Source organism: Pecten maximus, chromosome 1 (assembly GCF_902652985.1).
Source record: "Pecten maximus chromosome 1, xPecMax1.1, whole genome shotgun sequence".
NCBI lineage: Eukaryota > Metazoa > Mollusca > Bivalvia > Pectinida > Pectinidae > Pecten > Pecten maximus.
In genome coordinates, this window is record NC_047015.1 from 45,470,693 (window position 1) to 45,488,732 (window position 18,040).

At 38.6% G+C, this 18,040-nt stretch overlaps 1 protein-coding gene across 3 annotated transcripts in view; it reads left to right on the plus strand.

Annotated features, from left to right (window-relative positions):
* The window catches only part of LOC117335072 (caspase recruitment domain-containing protein 9-like), a 55,416-nt gene that overhangs the window by 9,066 nt on the left and 28,310 nt on the right, over positions 1-18,040 (plus strand). For all 3 annotated transcript variants that reach the window (XM_033895011.1, XM_033894996.1, XM_033895003.1), the window contains exons 3-12: positions 567-695; positions 2,022-2,191; positions 4,031-4,145; positions 5,563-5,691; positions 6,178-6,245; positions 8,217-8,375; positions 8,604-8,729; positions 9,932-10,090; positions 15,308-15,343; positions 17,291-17,330. In XM_033895011.1, the coding sequence (XP_033750902.1) occupies positions 567-695; positions 2,022-2,191; positions 4,031-4,145; positions 5,563-5,691; positions 6,178-6,245; positions 8,217-8,375; positions 8,604-8,729; positions 9,932-10,090; positions 15,308-15,343; positions 17,291-17,330 (1,131 nt within the window). The remainder of the gene's footprint in view (positions 1-566; positions 696-2,021; positions 2,192-4,030; positions 4,146-5,562; positions 5,692-6,177; positions 6,246-8,216; positions 8,376-8,603; positions 8,730-9,931; positions 10,091-15,307; positions 15,344-17,290; positions 17,331-18,040) is intronic.

Below are 18,040 nucleotides of genomic sequence, written 5' to 3' on the forward strand. Positions count from 1 at the left end.
ATAGATTAAACTTTTATGTCACTGCCCCATCCGTCATCCCTCAAATCAATGGGTTTTTTTCAGATAACAAAAACTAAAAAAAAAATTAATGGAAAATAAAATAAAGTGTATTTTATGTTGCCAAAGACATTATTTATAACAGGCTCAAGAACAAAATTTTCCTCTCTATCATTATATTATTTGATACTTTTTAAAGTTGTTCATCTGATTTGATTCTTCAGAGGTTATGTGGTCTAAGTGTAGAATTCCTCTTCTCTGATTTATTTCAATTAATAAATCTGTTAATTGATAAATCTGTTAATTAATCAACCTATTAATTGATAAATCTGTTAATTGATAAATCTGTTAATTAATAAACCTATTAATTGATAAAGCTGTTAATTGATAAATCTGTTGATAATGAATAATAAATAGTATCATCTACATTATGAAGTATATACAATTTACTTGTACATAAGATATGAACTATTATTAACAGTCATGTTTCCGGATTTGGTGCAGATATGGAATTTTTGACAAATATTTTGATTTGTAAAAGATATATGTAGGATATTTTCTTTATTCAGCAAAACTTTTGGACATTTTACAAACAAAAGGAGACAGTGGTGTAAAGGAATTTTTTAAGACAATTGAGCTGGTTTATCCTGATCTGTACCAGGAAGTAACAGGGGAATCGCCACGAAACCCCCCTCCAAGTGAGTATTATAGAATCGACACGAAACCCCCCTCCAAGTGAGTATTACAGAATTGCCACCAAACCCCCCTCCAAGTGAGTATTACAGAATTGCCATGAAACCCCCCTCCATGTGAGTATTACAGAATCGCCACGAAACACCCCTCCAAGTGAGTATTATAGAATCGACACGAAACCCCCCTCCAAGTGAGTATTACAGAATTGACACGAAACCTCCCTCCAAGTGAGTATTATAGAATCAACACGAAACCTCCCTCCATGTGAGTATTACAGAATTGCCAAGAAATCCCCCTCCAAGTGAGTATTACAGGATTACCATGTAAACCCCCTCCATGTGAGTATTACAGGATTACCATGTAAACCCCCTCCTTGTGAGTATTACAGGATTACCATAAAATCCCCTCCTTGTGAGTATTACAGGATTACCATGAACCCCCCCCCCCCTCCAAGTGAGTATTACAGAATTGCCACAAACCCCCCCTCCAAGTGAGTATTGCAGGATTACCATGTAAACCCCCTCCAAGTGAGTATTACATGATTACCATGTAAACCCCCTCCATGTGAGTATTGAAGGATTACCATGTAAACCCCCTCCATGTGAGTATTGCAGGATTACCATGTAAACCCCCTCCAAGTGAGTATTACATGATTACCATGTAAACCCCCTCTATGTGAGTATTACAGGATTACCATGTAAACCCCTCCAAGTGAGTATTACAGGATTACCATGTAAAACCCCTCCATGTGAGTATTGAAGGATTACCATGTAAACCCCCTCTATGTGAGTATTACAGGATTACCATGTAAACCCCCTCTATGTGAGTATTACAGGATTACCATGTAAACCCCCTCCATGTGAGTATTACAGGATTACCATGTAAACCCCCTCTATGTGAGTATTACAGGATTACCATGTAAACCCCTCCAAGTGAGTATTACAGGATTACCATGTAAACCCCCTCTATGTGAGTATTACAGGATTACCATATTTCCAAGACTGAGTAATCATAGATCGCATTACCATGGTGTTAGTGATGAATTGATATCAACTCTGGCAGGTAGCTTAGATTACAGTTACATATGTACTAACTTCCTCCATATCATCCAAGTAATAACAATGACATTTTCCAAATTTTTTCTTAGATTATCTTTGAGATGTGCTTTGTATGGAAACAAATTTAACTCATGATAATTTCATGGACACTCACAAAACAAAAACATATTGCTGGACCCTTAGAATGAATTTTATTCATATCTCTACATAGATGTATCTCACGTACCCCGTACTATTACATATCTCACAGATGACTTTACTACATTTTGACAGATTACCTGAAAAGGCAGAGTCGGATTCCATCCCTTCGTTATATTAACCACCTACCACAGCTTGCTAAGGATCTGCAGACCCAGTACCAGAACAACAAGCATCTGGTTCAGCAGCTACAGGACCTGCAGAGCGCCATGGTGTTTGAACAGAATGATAACAAAGAATTGGAGGTATACATTATATTGAGGAGACATAGCAGAAGACATTAGTTATTGGAATACAAAATGTAGTGGATGAAAAAAAGATTTTCACATTCATTGCATAAAAAATGTTGGTAAGAAAATGCTGTGAAAACAAATGACATTGATCCATATGTTCAATAACAGAAATGACCTACTCCATTCTATGGAATTATAGGTTTCTAAGAATCATAATGTTAAGCTATCAGATTAACAATAATAACCTTTTCCAAACTTGTTCTTACATTATTTTTGGGATGTTCTTTGTATGGAAGCAAATTCAATTCACAATAAACTCATGGAAACTCACAAAACTAAAAAAAATAAAAAAAAATAAAATATAAAAGAGCATGTTCTATCAGCCACATTACACAATGAGATAATATGAAATCGTGATGAACACATTCATTTTATGCGACACTCTAATAAATTGCAAGATTTAATGTATTGTGACGAAACTGCATCTGAGGTATACTTCATGTATCGATAAGCGAATTTTTATTAAGCATATGAAAAAAATGTAATTGCTGCAATTAAATATACACGAATATTATGTATTGCTACATGTATGCATATGTATGGAAGAAAATAAAAAAATTCCAAAAAAAAAAAAAAAAAAAAAACCCATATTACTTGCTCCTTAGAATGAATTTCAAATCTGAGCTGTAAGAAGTTAATAAGAATTGGCTTCTGATCACCCAGATAGCCTAGAAGCTTGATATTTTGCCAGTACCTTGCTTTGTTGATCTATGCAGAATCCTTAATGAGATAGCTTTGATATTTGTTCAAGGTCATCATCGTCAAAATTTGTACTTTACCTTTCTGGAATAAAAAGCTGGTTTAGAAAGTATCATGATAAAAAAATCTTCTATCATGCACAAGCCATTTAGGTTTTCCCTAATGAATACAAGTACATGTATCTGTATTTAAATACGAGATTTCTCTACTTATTGACAAAATACAGATATCTGTTATGTATTTAACTTCAAGATACATGTATATTTTATTAAATTAGAGATGTCTATATTTGAAATAGAGATATACAAATTTAAGATATCTATATATGTAATGAGTAGAGATATATCTATTTAACTAAAGATGAATGAGCTAAATACCAGGTAAAAACCCAAATGGATTGACATACTATCATGGACCTATCAGTTAATGAAAAATAATGTTCTTTTACCCTCGACAATGATATCCACAATTTTACAGGTATGAGATTCTCTTATTTCACCCTTGGTTCAGACAAGGTATGCATGCTTTTTGGATGTTCTCAACAATTGCATTTTGTCACGTCAACAATACAATGATGTCACGGCGACAATACAATGATGTCACAGCGACAATACAATGATGTCATGGCGACAATACAATGAAGTCATGTTGACAATGAAATCATGTCACATCAACTTTCTTTTGCATTGATGAAACCTCCATATTAGATACATAAGAGGGTAAACAGGGTAAGAGAAAATATAATCATTCACTCCCAGAGAAGTGAGACGGGAATCTCAACCCTAAGGATAAGATACTTAGGAATCTTCTCGTGTTGAAATTCCCCTGTCTTGACCCCAATTGGGTGAAAGATTCTATCAATATCTAGTCTGAAGTCCAGACATGCTATCAAAGTTGATTAAAAGAGGTTTTATTTTGACCCAGTTTGAATGTGACAGTTTTGAAGTGATTTTGCAATTAAATAGATGTTTTAAATTTTAGATTGGACTTTGAATGATAGATAAGTTATATGGGCCCATTGAATAATAGATAAGTTATACAGGCCCATTAGGACTTTTCTTAAGTGTATTTTAATTGTGTATTGCTTTTCAGAAAGAAAATTCTGAACTAAGGAAGCGGATTGACAGTTTGAGAAAAGATCGTGATGCATTAGAATCTCAAGTGGCGAACTTCATGACAGAAAACCACAAACTTAAGGATGAATCTTGTATGTACATCTATTTCATATGATTATACATTCTCCTACAGTTCACCGGTTTATCTCCAGTTTAAGACATGAGAGATTTCTCTGTCAACCCCTAGGGTATGACAGATTGCACGCGCTAACCTTCTGAACTGGAAGTACTTACGGAAGTACTTTTTGAGTGATGTCACTAATAGTTCCCGCGTTGTTATTTAAGGTTCAATATGAGACACAGAATTTTATGTACTGTTGTTGACGTCAGAATAGTATCACTAATGCCTTATTTCTGTGTCTGTTTGAATAAATATTGTGAATTGATTTTAGACGTATGTTTTCTTGTGTAATGATATTGGGATGCATTTTTAGGTCACCTGAGACAAAGTCTCAGTTGACCTATTGCGATTGCCTTTTGTCCGGCGGCGTCCGTCGTGCGTTGTCTGTCGTGCGTCGTAAACAATTTACATTTTCAACTACTTCTCAATAACCAACAGGCCCAGAGACCTAATATTGGGTGTGTAGCATGCTGGGATAAAGGGCTACAAAGTTTGTTCAAGTGGATGACCTTGACCTTCATTCAAGGTCACAGAGGTCAAATATGCTAAAATCTTTAAACAACATCTTCTTGATAACAAAAAGGCCCAGAGACCCAATATCAGGTCTGTAGCATGCATGGATGAAGGGCTACGAAGTTTGTTCAAATGGATGACCTTGACCTTCATTCAAGGTCACAGGGGTCAAATGTGCTAAAATCTTTAAACACTTCCTTCTTGATAACAAAAAGGCCCAGAGACCCAATATTTGGTCTGTAGCATGCTGGGATGAAGGGCTAACAATTGTGTTCAAATGGATGACCTTGACCTTCATTCAAGGTCACAGGGGTCAAATATGCTAAAATATATCATAACTCTGGTGACCATTAAGGCCCATAGGCCTCTTGTGTTGGGTTGTGATGGGTAATTCTTCAAATGAGGATATTCATCCGCCAACCATGTGCATTTGTTTACAAACATACCTTGACCACCAATTTGATATGCAATTATTTGGGGTGGTGGGAGAAAAATAATCATTCCCAACCTAGGGAGTGTGACAAAGAAATCTCAACCCTCGGGGAAATTCATGAATGTCCAACCCTCGGCAAGTCTCGGGTTGGATGTTCATGAATTCCCCCTCGGGTTGAGATTTCTTTGCCACACCCCCAAGGAAAGGAAAGATATTCATAACTAAATGAGAAAAAGGTCCACTTTTATGTCACTGAGGCTGTGGAAATGGTATGACTGAAATATGAAACCCTTATCACGATCACAAAATCCTGTGATCATATCATTGTATACTACCCAGTTACTTTGTGAAAGGCTTAAAACGTAGGATTTTGTAAATTCTAATTGATGAAACATTTTATAGGTGAGTTAAAGTTTGAGTGATGTTTTGTGGAATTTTGCAGTAAACTATCTAAAGACGAGTCTGGAGTACCACCAGCAGTCTGAGCTATATAAACAGAGGGCTAGAGAGATACAGACAGAGAAAGATGATATGGAGAGAATCCATCGAATCCGACAGGAACGCCAGCAGGGTACATGTGTTTTATACGAATGCTATAACAAATTGCATGAGTTTTAATTTCACTATATTTGTGAAATTTTAAGTGCAAAACTAATACTGGGAATATTTCTATTGTGAATTCTAAATATTTGATATTTATTAAAAAATGGTATTCATGTAGATTAAGGTGTTCGCCTATTTACTGCAGAATGTGTACAAGGTAGTGTTATACGAAATTCAATACTTATGAACTAGTTTTGCCTGGGACAACGGTGTAATATAGCTCATCTTAACAACTATACTGTAGCTGAGGAAGCTACTAAACTCTTGTCTGGACTGTACACCTGTTTAAATAAGTTGGTCTTGAAAAAAGATGTAACCCTGTGGGATATAACCAATCTCAAGGTTATCAGGCAATATCTAGTGAAACAACCATTTATATTATTTTAGAATGAATACTTACCGTGTATCAGGTAGATTCAAAATAATACTGATTACTTTTGTTTTGCTTACATAGGAGAGCGTCAGTCACGATTGTCCTTTGGAGTTTCTTTACGTCAAACACAGCCAGACACGTCCCCGACCGTAAGTCTTACCACCTCACACCTATAACCAGACCCGTCCCTCACCTCCACGGTAAGTCTTACCAACTCACAGCTATAACCAGACCCGTCCCTCACCTCCACGGTAAGTCTTACCACCTCACATCTATAACCAGATACCTCCCTCACCTCCACAGTAGGATTTACCACCTCACAGCTATAACCAGACCCCTCCCTCACCTCCACTGTAAGTCTTACCACCTCACAGCTATAACCAGACCCGTCCCTCACCTCCACTGTAAGTCTTACCACCTCACATCTATAACCAGACACGTCCCCGACCCTAAGTCTTACCACCTCACACCTATAACCAGACCTGTCCCTCACCTCCACTGTAAGTCTTACCACCTCACAGCTATAACCAGACCCGTCCCTCACCTCCACGGTAAGTCTTACCACCTCACAGCTATAACCAGACCCGTCCCTCACCTCCACGGTAAGTCTTACCACCTCACAGCTATAACCAGACCCGTCCCTCACCTCCACGGTAAGTCTTACCACCTCACAGCTATAACCAGACCCGTCCCTCACCTCCACGGTAAGTCTTACCACCTCACAGCTATAACCAGACCCGTCCCTCACCTCCACGGTAAGATTTACCACCTCACATCTATAACCAGACCCGTCCCTCACCTCCACGGTAAGTCTTACCACCTCACAGCTATAACCAGACCCGTCCCTCACCTCCACGGTAAGTCTTACCACCTCACAGCTATAACCAGACCCGTCCCTCGCCTCCACTGTAAGTCTTACCACCTCACATCTATAACCAGACCCGTCCCTCACCTCCACTGTAAGTCTGACCACCTCACAGCTATAACCAGACCCGTCCCTCACCTATACGGTAAGTCTTACCACCTCACATCTATAACCAGATACGTCCCTCACCTCCACAGTAAGATTTACCACCTCACAGCTATAACCAGACCCGTCCCTCACCTCCACTGTAAGTCTGACCACCTCACAGCTATAACCAGACCCGTCCCTCACCTATACGGTAAGTCTTACCACCTCACATCTATAACCAGATACGTCCCTCACCTCCACAGTAAGATTTACCACCTCACAGCTATAACCAGACCCGTCCCTCGCCTCCACTGTAAGTCTTACCATTTCACAACTATAACCAGACCCGTCCCACACCTCCACGGTAAGTCCATGGTAACAACTCAGTTTTAGCTCACCTGGACCGAAGGTCCGGTGAGCTTATGCCATGGTCCGTCATCCGTCGTCCGTCCGTCAACATTTGCTTCAAATCGCTACTTGTCAAAAAGTTCTTATTGGATTTTGACCAAATTTGGTCAGAAACATCCTTGGCAGAAGGGGATAAGATTTTGCATAAATGGTGACTCTGACCCCAAAGGGGTCTGAGGGGCGGGGCCCCAATATGGGAAGTAGAGGTAATTCCTTTAAATCGCTACTAGTCATAAAGTTATGAATGGATTTGAACCCAATTTAGTAAGAAACATCCTTTGGGGAAGGGGAACAGGTTTTGCATAAATGGTGACTCTGACCCCCGAGGGGGCCAAAGGGGTAGGGCCCCATAGGGGAAATAGAGGTAATTTCTTTAAATCGCTACTAGTCATAAAGTTATGAATGGATTTTAACCCAATTAAGTAAGAAACATCCTTTGGGGAAGGGGAACAGATTTTGCATAAATGGTGACTCTGACCCCTGAGGGGCCAAAGGGGCGGGGCCCCATAGGGGAAATAGAGGTAATTCATTTAAATCGCTACTAGTCATAAAGTTATAAATGCATGTTGCAAACTCAGAGAGTCTGGACTTCATTATTTCTTTAAAGCAGTTGGGATCCCCACACTATAACTATATATAGCATTGTTTGAGGTTAACAAACAAAAGGAATTGAGCATGAACATTATTTTGACATTTGGTCAAATCCAACCAGGTGAGCGATACAGGCCCCATGGGCCTCTTGTCTCATTTTTGTCCCCAGGATGTGCCGGAACGGTCTACAATTGAAGCAAACCTGATGTTGCAGCAGCAGATGCTGAATGAGAATTTGGAAGAGATGCAGCAGGAACTGGCCCAGACAGCTGAAGATCTGCACATGTCCCGCATGGAAACTGACGAATACCAGAAGTTATATAAAAATGTACAGAAATATATACAAACCTCAATTCTAACTGAAATCTATTTAACTAGTTTCACAGTTCAAAATAACAAATAATTCACATTTGTATTACTTAGTTTACAACTTACTTTTTGCAATATTTAAAAGTGTTTAAGATTAGCTTGAAATACTTTTAGTTTTAGAGAACATTCCATAGTTAATGAACAATGAGTAAAACAAACTCATGATATCAGTTCTTTTGTAAATCAGGTTAATGAAACCTGCGAACGGCTGAAAAAGGAAAGGACAAAGATGGACAGTCTGCTGGAGAAACAGCTGTCGACAACAAACCATTATTTTGAGATGATCCAGAAACTGGAGATGGACAAGAAAATGGTAGCTTTTATATAGCTGTGGGGTGATACAAAAGATTATTGCATCCTCAAATTTCTCAAATATCTTACAATGAGAGATTTATTAGCTCACCTGGTCCGTCCGTCAACAATTGACTTCTTCTTCTGAACCACTGATAAAAAATTTAACCAAATTTGGTAAGAAGCATTCCTAGGTGGCTGGGATTCAAATTTATACATATGAATGGGACTGACCTCCCAGGGGCCAGAGGGGCCGGGCCAAAAGGGGTCCATTTAGCAATATTGATATTAACAACTTCTACTCTGGACCTAAGCAATGTATGACATTGATATTTTAGTGGTAGCATCCCTAGGTGCCTGGGATTCAAGTTTATACAAATGAAAGGGCTGACACCTCAGGTGCTTGAGGGGAGGGGCTAAAAAGGGTCCATTTGGCAATATTGATTTCAACGACTTCTTCTCTTGACCTAAGTAATGTTTGACATTGATATTTTAGTGGTAACATCCTTAGGTGGCTGAGATTCAATCTTATACAAGTGATGGGGCTGAGACATTAACAAATATAACATGAACATTATTTTGATGTTTGCTCAAATAAACCAGGTGAGCCGATACAGGCCCTCTGGGCCTCTTGTATCAAAGTTTTTGTCTGAAGAATTTCTATCTCCCATGTTGCAGATTCATTTAGCAAGACAGAGGTGTTCCTTTACCTGAGATGGCATCAACATTTGTCACTCAAAGTTTTTCAGTAATTACAATTGCTCTTGTCACCAAACCTGTGATGCAGCTTTATATAAACAAACATGTATATAAGAGAGAGCGTGTCTGAGTTCATATAGGAATTGATGGTTAATTTGAATTTGTTAATTATGAAACCAATGGTTAAAGTTTTGCAGTGTTGAGCGTAATTTTACTACTAGGACATATATCGGCCATCTATACAATGTTGCAGTACAGAGTTTTAGTATTAACTGTGTCTAAAAGCTTCTTCATTTACCAGATACAGGTACATACTGTTTACATTATAGTCTGATGGAACAAGAGTGTTATCAGGATTGTGTTTAATGTATGATATTAAAACTCCTTTCAAGTTTATAGAACTCAAATGTGTTGAAACCTTTAAAATCTTTGATCAGCACATCACTGTTTTGATGAATCAGTTTTAAAGAAGCACATGTATGTAGTTCCTAATTTAACTTTGGTCTCCTGTTTGTGACTAAACAGTTAGAAGAGGAACGCATCAAAGAACAAAAGAAAGTGAGTGAGGAGTCGGAGAAAAGGAACAAACTGTTCATGGAGAAACATAACTTAAACCAGAGCTATACAATACTTGTAACTGAAGTGGAACGCTTGAGAACAGACATAAAAAAACGGAATTCAAAGGTATAGTATGTGTGTTTCTGTGTGTCCTGAATAAAAACATATTTCTATAGGCCTAGAACAGTTATATTTCTATAGGCCTATAACAGTTATATTTCTATAGGCCTAGAACAGTTATTAGCTCACCTGCCCGAAGGGCAAGTGAGCTTATGCCATGGTGCGGCGTCCGTCGTCCGTCCGTCCGTCCGTCTGGCGTCAACTTTTTCATTTAAACAACTTCTTCTCAATAATCAAGAGGCCCAGGGACTTGATATTGGGCCTGTAGCATGCTGGGGTGAAAGGCTACCAAGTTTGTTCAAATAAATAACCTTGACCTTCATCCAAGGTCACATCGGTCAAATAAGCTATAATCTTCAAACGACTTCTTCTCAATAACCAAGAGGCCCAGTGATGTGGTATTGGGCCTGTAGCATGCTTGGGTGATGGGCTACTAAGTTTGTTCAAATGAATAACCTTGACCTTCATCCAAGGTCACATGGGTCAAATAGGCTATAATCTTCAAACTACTTCTTCTCAATAATCAAGAGGCCCAGGGATGTGGTGTTTGGCCTGTAGCATGCTAGGGTGAAGGGCTATTAAGTTTGTTCAAAGAAATCACCTTGACCTTCAGCCAAGGTCACATGGGTCAAATAGACTATAATCTTCAAATGACTTCTTCTCAATAACCAAGAGTCCCAGGAACTTGATATTGGGCCTGTAGCATGCTGAGGTGAAGGGCTACCAAGTTTGTTCAAATAAATGACCTTGACCTTCATTCAAGGTCACATGTAGCAAATAGGCTATAATTTTCAAACGACTTCTTCTCAATAACCAAGAGGCCCAGGGACTTGATATTGGGCCTGTAGCATGCTGGGGTGAAGGGCTACCAAGTTTGTTCAAATAAATGACCTTGACCTTCATTCAAGGTCACAACGGTCAAATAAGCTATAATCTTCAAATGACTTCTTCTCAATAACCAAGAGTCCCAGGAACTTGATATTGGGCTTGTAGCATGCTGACATGAAGGGCTACCAAGTTTGTTCAAATAAATGACCTTGACCTTCATTCAAGGTCACATGTATCAAATAGGCTATAATCTTCAAACGACTTCTCCCAATAACCAAGAGGCCCAGGGACTTGATATTGGGCCTGTAGCATACTGGGGTGAAGGGCTACCAAGTTTGTTCAAATAAATGACCTTAACCTTCATTCAAGGTCACATGGGTCAAATAGGGTATAATCTTCAAACGAATTCTTCTCAATAACCAAGAGGCCCAGGGACTTGATATTGGACCTGTAGCATGCTGGGGTGAAGGGCTACCATTTTTGTTCAAATAAATGACCTTGACCTTCATTCAAGGTCACATGGGTCAAATAGGCTTAAATCTTAAAACGACTTCTTCTCAATGACCAAGAAGCCCAGGGACTTGATATTTGGCCCGTAGCATGCTTGGATGAAGGGCTACTAAGTTTGTTCAAATGAATGACCTGGACCTTCATTCAAGGTCACATGGGTCAAATCATCTAATATCTTCAAACAACTTCTCAAACACCAAGAGTCTCAGGCACTTGAGGTTGGGCCTGTCTGTAGCATGCTGGGGTGTAGGGCTGCCATGTGTGTTCAATTGAATGACATTGATCTACATTCAAGGTCACAGGGGTGAAATATTATTAAATCTTGTGATAGCCAAGTGTCACCAAGACCCGATATTAGGCCAATAATATGCATTGAATAAATTGGTTATCAGCATAGTATCTGTAGAAATGACTTCAATCAACTGCAAATTTGCGGTAGAACCAGGGGAGCGATACAGGCCCATTGGGCCTCTTGTATTTCTATAGGCCTAGAACACTGTTATATTTCTATAGGCCTAGAACACTGTTATTAGCTCACCCGCCCGAATGGCAAGTGAGCTTATGCCGTGGTGCAGCATCCATCCGTCTGGTCGTCTGGTGTCAACTTTTTCATTTAAACGACTTCTTCTCAATAACCAAGAGGCCAAGGGACTTGATATTGGTCCTGTAGCATGCTGGGGTGAAGGGCTACCAAGTTTGTTCAAATAAATGACATTGACCTACATTCAGGTCACAGGGGTGAAATATTTTTTAAATCTTGCTATAGCCAAGAGTCATCAAGACCCGAAATTAGGCCAATACTATGCTAGAATGAAGGACTAGAAAATTTATTGACATGAATAAACCAAGCTTACTCTGATATTTGAATAAATTGGTTATCAGCATAGTATCTGTAGAAATGACCTCAATCAACTGCAAATTTGCTGTAGAGCCAGGTGAGCGATACAGGCCCATTGGGCCTCTTGTATTTCTATAGGCCTAGAACAGTTATATTTATATAGGCCTAGAACACTGTTATATTTCTATAGGCCTAGAACACTGTTATATTTCTATAGGCCTAGAACACTGTTATATTTCTATAGGCCTAGAACATTGTTATATTTCTATAGGCCTAGAACATTGTTATATTTCTATAGGCCTAGAACATTGTTATATTTCTATAGACCTAGAACACTGTTATATTTCTATAGGCCTAGAACAGTTATATTTCTATAAGCCTAGAACACTGTTATATTTCTATAGGCCTAGAACACTGTTATATTTCTATAGGCCTAGAACACTGTTATAATTATATAGGCCTAGAACATTGTTATATTTCTATAAGCCTAGAACACTGTTATATTTCTATAGGCCTAGAACACTGTTATATTTCTATAGGCCTAGAACAGTTATATTTCTATAGGCCTAGAACAGTTATATTTCTATAAGCCTAGAACACTGTTATATTTCTATAGGCCTAGAACATTGTTATATTTCTATAGGCCTAGAACACTGTTATATTTCTATAGGCCTAGAACACTGTTAAATTTCTATAGGCCTAGAACACTGTTATATTTCTATAGGCCTAGAACACTGTTATAATTCTATAGGCCTAGAACATTGTTATATTTCTATAGGCTTAGAACACTGTTATATTTCTATAGGCCTAGAACACTGTTATATTTCTATAGGCCTAGAACAGTTATATTTCTATAGGCCTAGAACAGTTATATTTCTATAAGCCTAGAACACTGTTATATTTCTATAGGCCTAGAACACTGTTATATTTCTATAGGCCTAGAACACTTATATTTCTATAGGCCTAGAACATTGTTATATTTGTATAATTTAGAACACTGTTATATTTCTATAGCCATAGAACACTGTTATATTTCTATAGGCCTAGAACACTGTTATATTTTTATAGGCCTAGAACAGTTATATTTCAATAACCTAGAACACTGTAAAGGCATAGAACAGTTATTATATTTCTATAGACCTAGAACACTGTTATATTTCTATAGACCTAGAACACTGTTATATTTCTATAGACCTAGAACACTGTATATTTCTATAGGCCTAGAACACTGTTATATTTCTATAGGCCTAGAACACTGTTATATTTCTATAGGCCTAGAACACTGTTATATTTCTATAGGCCTAGAACAGTTATATTTCTATAGGCCTAGAACAGTTATATTTCTATAAGCCTAGAACACTGTTATATTTCTATAGGCCTAGAACACTGTTATATTTCTATAGGCCTAGATCACTGTTATATTTCTATAAGCCTAGAACATTGTTATATTTCTATAGGCCTAGAACATTGTTATATTTGTATAATTTAGAACACTGTTATATTTCTATAGTCATAGAACAGTGTTATATTTCTATAGGCCTAGAACACTGTTATATTTTTATAGGCCTAGAACAGTTATATTTCAATAACCTAGAACACTGTAAAGGCATAGAACAGTTATTATATTTCTATAGACCTAAAACACTGTTATATTTCTATAGACTTAGAACACTGTTATATTTCTATAGACCTAGAACACTGTATATTTCTATAGGCCTAGAACACTGTTATATTTCTATAGACCTAGAACACTGTTATATTTCTATAACCTAGAACACTGTTATATTTCTATAACCTAGAACACTGTTATATTTCTATTGGCCTAGAACACTATATACTTCTTTAGCCTAAAACACTATACATATAGTTCTATAGCCTAGAACACTATATTTCTATAACAAAGAACACTGTTATATTTCTATTGGCCTAGAAAACTGTCATATATCTATGGGCCTAGAACAATGTATATTTCTAAAGGCCTAGGGCACTATTGTACAGTCGAACCCACTTAATTTGAAATCGGATATATTGAAATATCGTTTTATTTGAAGTGAAATAAAATCCCCGTCCAAATGCCTTCTTTGTCTTTGTATTGTTTCATCGGTTATTTTGAAATCAGTTTATTTGAAATATCGCTTTATTTGAAAGGAAATTTTTGCCCCCGGCAATCCTAAACCATTGTTTATGTATCGCTTAAATTGAAAGTCGCCACGACTGGAATAGATTATATAATTACCGGCCGTTACGGTACGTGCGTCCGATCAATAGATAGGTAAAAATGAAATTCTGATTTACACAATACAAATAAATTGTGACTTTTAATCATTAAATGTGTTCGTTATGAGCATGAATCTGTATTTGTTTACGAATATACCTTGAGGGACACAGCTTATTTTGGCTTCTGCTACATATATACATCGAAATTGACTCTCATTTAACTACACGCGAGACAATTACAAATGACGAGGCCATTCTTAGGGATTCGACAGACAATGATAACAACGTAACCAGAACAGTGATATTGACAGAACCTCAAACAATTCGTGAAAATCCATCTATCATCGATGCACATGTCCGACTTCAGACAGTAGTTTCTTGGAAAGTAGCCCGGATTTACCGGAAACTGTTCTCATGTGTGTCCGCGAACTCGACATAAACAAAAACAAGCAACAGTCGAAGACTTCTCCCATCAAGCTTAACATTATTTTTAATAAACTGTTAAACTATTATGATTTTGGAACCGATTGTAAATACTGACTAAGTAAAATCAACTATATTGAACAATGGTGTGTTGTTTACCGAAATATTATCGGCAAAAGGCTGGATCCCGGTTATATTGAAAACCGGTTAATTTGAAGTATTTTTCCATTCCCCGAGCATTTCAATATAACCGGGTTCGACTGTATTTCTATAAATAAAATACTGTTATATTTCTAATAACTAGAACACCAATCTGATATTCTTCTTTAGTACATATTATTTTCATACTCTTATTCATTGTTACATTATAATTTTATTTTTGTTATCACAGTGATCTTGTATTGCAGGAGAACCTGGACAGTTGTGATGGACCGTTATCTCAGGTAATCAACATACTTTGTATAGTGGAACTTCTTTACTGGATATCATTTGGGCATAATAGTCTGTTTGTTAGGTAATATTAGTAAAGAATATGAAATGCTGATGAAGAGATAGAGGTGGACATCTCATATACCACTATTTCAAAAGTTTTGATGGATTGAGATGGATTGGAAAGGGGAGACAAAGGAAGTAAATCCTTTAATGTAATGTTGAGACGGCTTAGACCTGCTGGAGACAGATGAGTTTAGACCTGCTGGAGACAGATGGGTTTAGACCTGCTGGAGACAGATGGGTTTAGACCTACTGGAGACCGATGAGTTTAGACCTACTGGAGACAGATGGGTTTAGACCTACTGGAGACAGATGAGTTTAGACCTACTGGAGACAGATGGGTTTAGACCTGCTGGAGACAGATGGGTTTAGACCTACTGGAGACAGATGGGTTTAGACCTACTGGAGACAGATGAGTTTAGACCTGCTGGAGACAGATGGGTTTAGACCTACTGGAGACAGATGACTTTAGACCTACTGGAGACAGATGGGTTTAGACCTACTGGAGACAGATGGGTTTAGACCTACTGGAGACAGATGGGTTTAGACCTACTGGAGACAGATGAGTTTAGACCTACTGGAGACAGATGAGTTTAGACCTACTGGAGACAGATGGGTTTAGACCTACTGGAGACAGATGGGTTTGGACCTACTGGAGACCGATGAGTTTAGACCTACTGGAGACAGATGGGTTTAGACCTACTGGAGACAGATGGACGATATAGGCCCTTTTGAGGCCTCATGGAGGCAGAGGAGAAAGTAGACCCCTTGGAGGCAGAATGAAGGTTTAGACCATTTAGAGGCAAATTTTTAAATCTTTTAAGTTTTAAGTTTTAAGAGGCAGAGGCAAAAAAAGAGTGTAGGCCCTTTGGAGGCAGAGTGAGTGTGTAGACCCCTTTGATTCAGTGTGAGAGTGTTGGCCCTGTGGAGGCAAAGGAATTGTAAGCACCTTGGAAGCAGATTGAGGGAGTAGATCCTTTTGAGGTGGATTGAGGGTGCAGGCCCTTTTGAGGCAATGTGGGAAATTAGGCGCTTTGGAGACAGAGTGAGGGTGAAGGTCCATTGGAGTCAAAGTGAGTCTTGGTTCCCTGGAGGTAGAGAGGTTGTAGGCCCCCTGGAGGCAGAGCAAGGGTGTTGACCCCTTGGAGACAGTGTGAGGATGTATGCCCCTCGAAGTCAGTGTGAGGATGTAGACCCCTTGAAGTCAGTGTGAGGATGTAGACCTCTTGAAGTCAAAGTGAGAGTGTTGGTCCAAAGCAAAGCCAAGGCGACAAAGGGGTTGTAGGCCCTTTGGGGCAGTGTGAGGATGTAGACCCCTTGAAGTAAAAGTGAGTGTTGGTCCCAAGCCAAGGAGACAAAGGCGTTGTAGGCCCTTTGGAGCCAGAGTGAGAGTATAGACCCTTTAGAAGTGGATTGAGGGCGAAGGCCCTTTGGAGGTAGACGGAGGGTGTAGGTCCTTTCAACTCAAAGTGAGAGTATTGGTCCAATGCCAAGCAGACAAAGGGGTTGTAGGCCCTTTGATGTCAGAGTGAGGGTGTAGACCCCTTGGAGACAATATGAGGGTGAAGGACCTTTGAAGACAAAGTGAGGGCATTGGTCCCCTGGAGGCAGAGTGAGGGTGTAGACTCCTTGAGGGCATTTTGAGAATGAATCCCCTTTGGAGCGGAGGGATTGTAGGCCTGGAAGCAAAGTGAAAAATAGGCCCCTTGGAGGCAGAATTGGAAGTAGAGACCTTGAGCCAATATTTGGTGGTGCAGGCCCTCTGGAGGTAGATGGGTAGGACAACTACAAACAGATACTAGTAGACTAAGTAGTATATAATGTACACAAATATGTCGCGTACAATACCTGGAAATGACCAGACTAGTGTTGATTTCATTAGTGTTCTTGTTATTTAGGATCCCGCTGAAGGTGACAATGAGGACAAACCACGAAGACGTAAGTATCTGCCATACCATCTGTTTAAAGTTACATTGTAGAGTAATCAGCTCTGCAGATGACATTTTTATGTTTCCAAGGTTTGATGCGACCCTACATGATGTAAATTATCATCAGCATTGGCAAAGACTAGCAATATACACACATAATTGATATTCGTTAAATATTATTCAATAAGTAAATTTGCTAAACTGTTTAAGTTCAGGTGTAAGTTTTAATTGTTCTTTTTTTATTTTGATTTTCCGAACTTCCCTTCTGGATTCATCTAGGGTGAAAGTTTGGGGAGGACTTATTTGTGCACCACTTTTAGACTAATATTTTAAATTTGATAATATACAACAAGAGGCCCATGGGGCCTGTATCGCTCACCTGGTTGGATTTGACCAAATGTCAAAATAATGTTCATGTTCAATTCCTTTTGTTTGTTAACCTCAAACAATGCTATTTATGGTTATAGCGTGGGGATCCCAACTGCTTTAAAGAAATAATGAAGTCCAGACTCTCTGAGTTTACAACATGCATTTATAACTTTATGACTAGTAGTGATTTAAAGGAATTACCTCTATTTCCCCTATGGGGCCCCGCCCCTTTTGCCCCTCAGGGGTCAGAGTCACCATTTATGCAAAATCTGTTCCCCTTCCCCCAAGAATGTTTCTTACCAAATTGGGTTCAAATCCATTCATAACTTTATGACTAGTAGTGATTTTAAG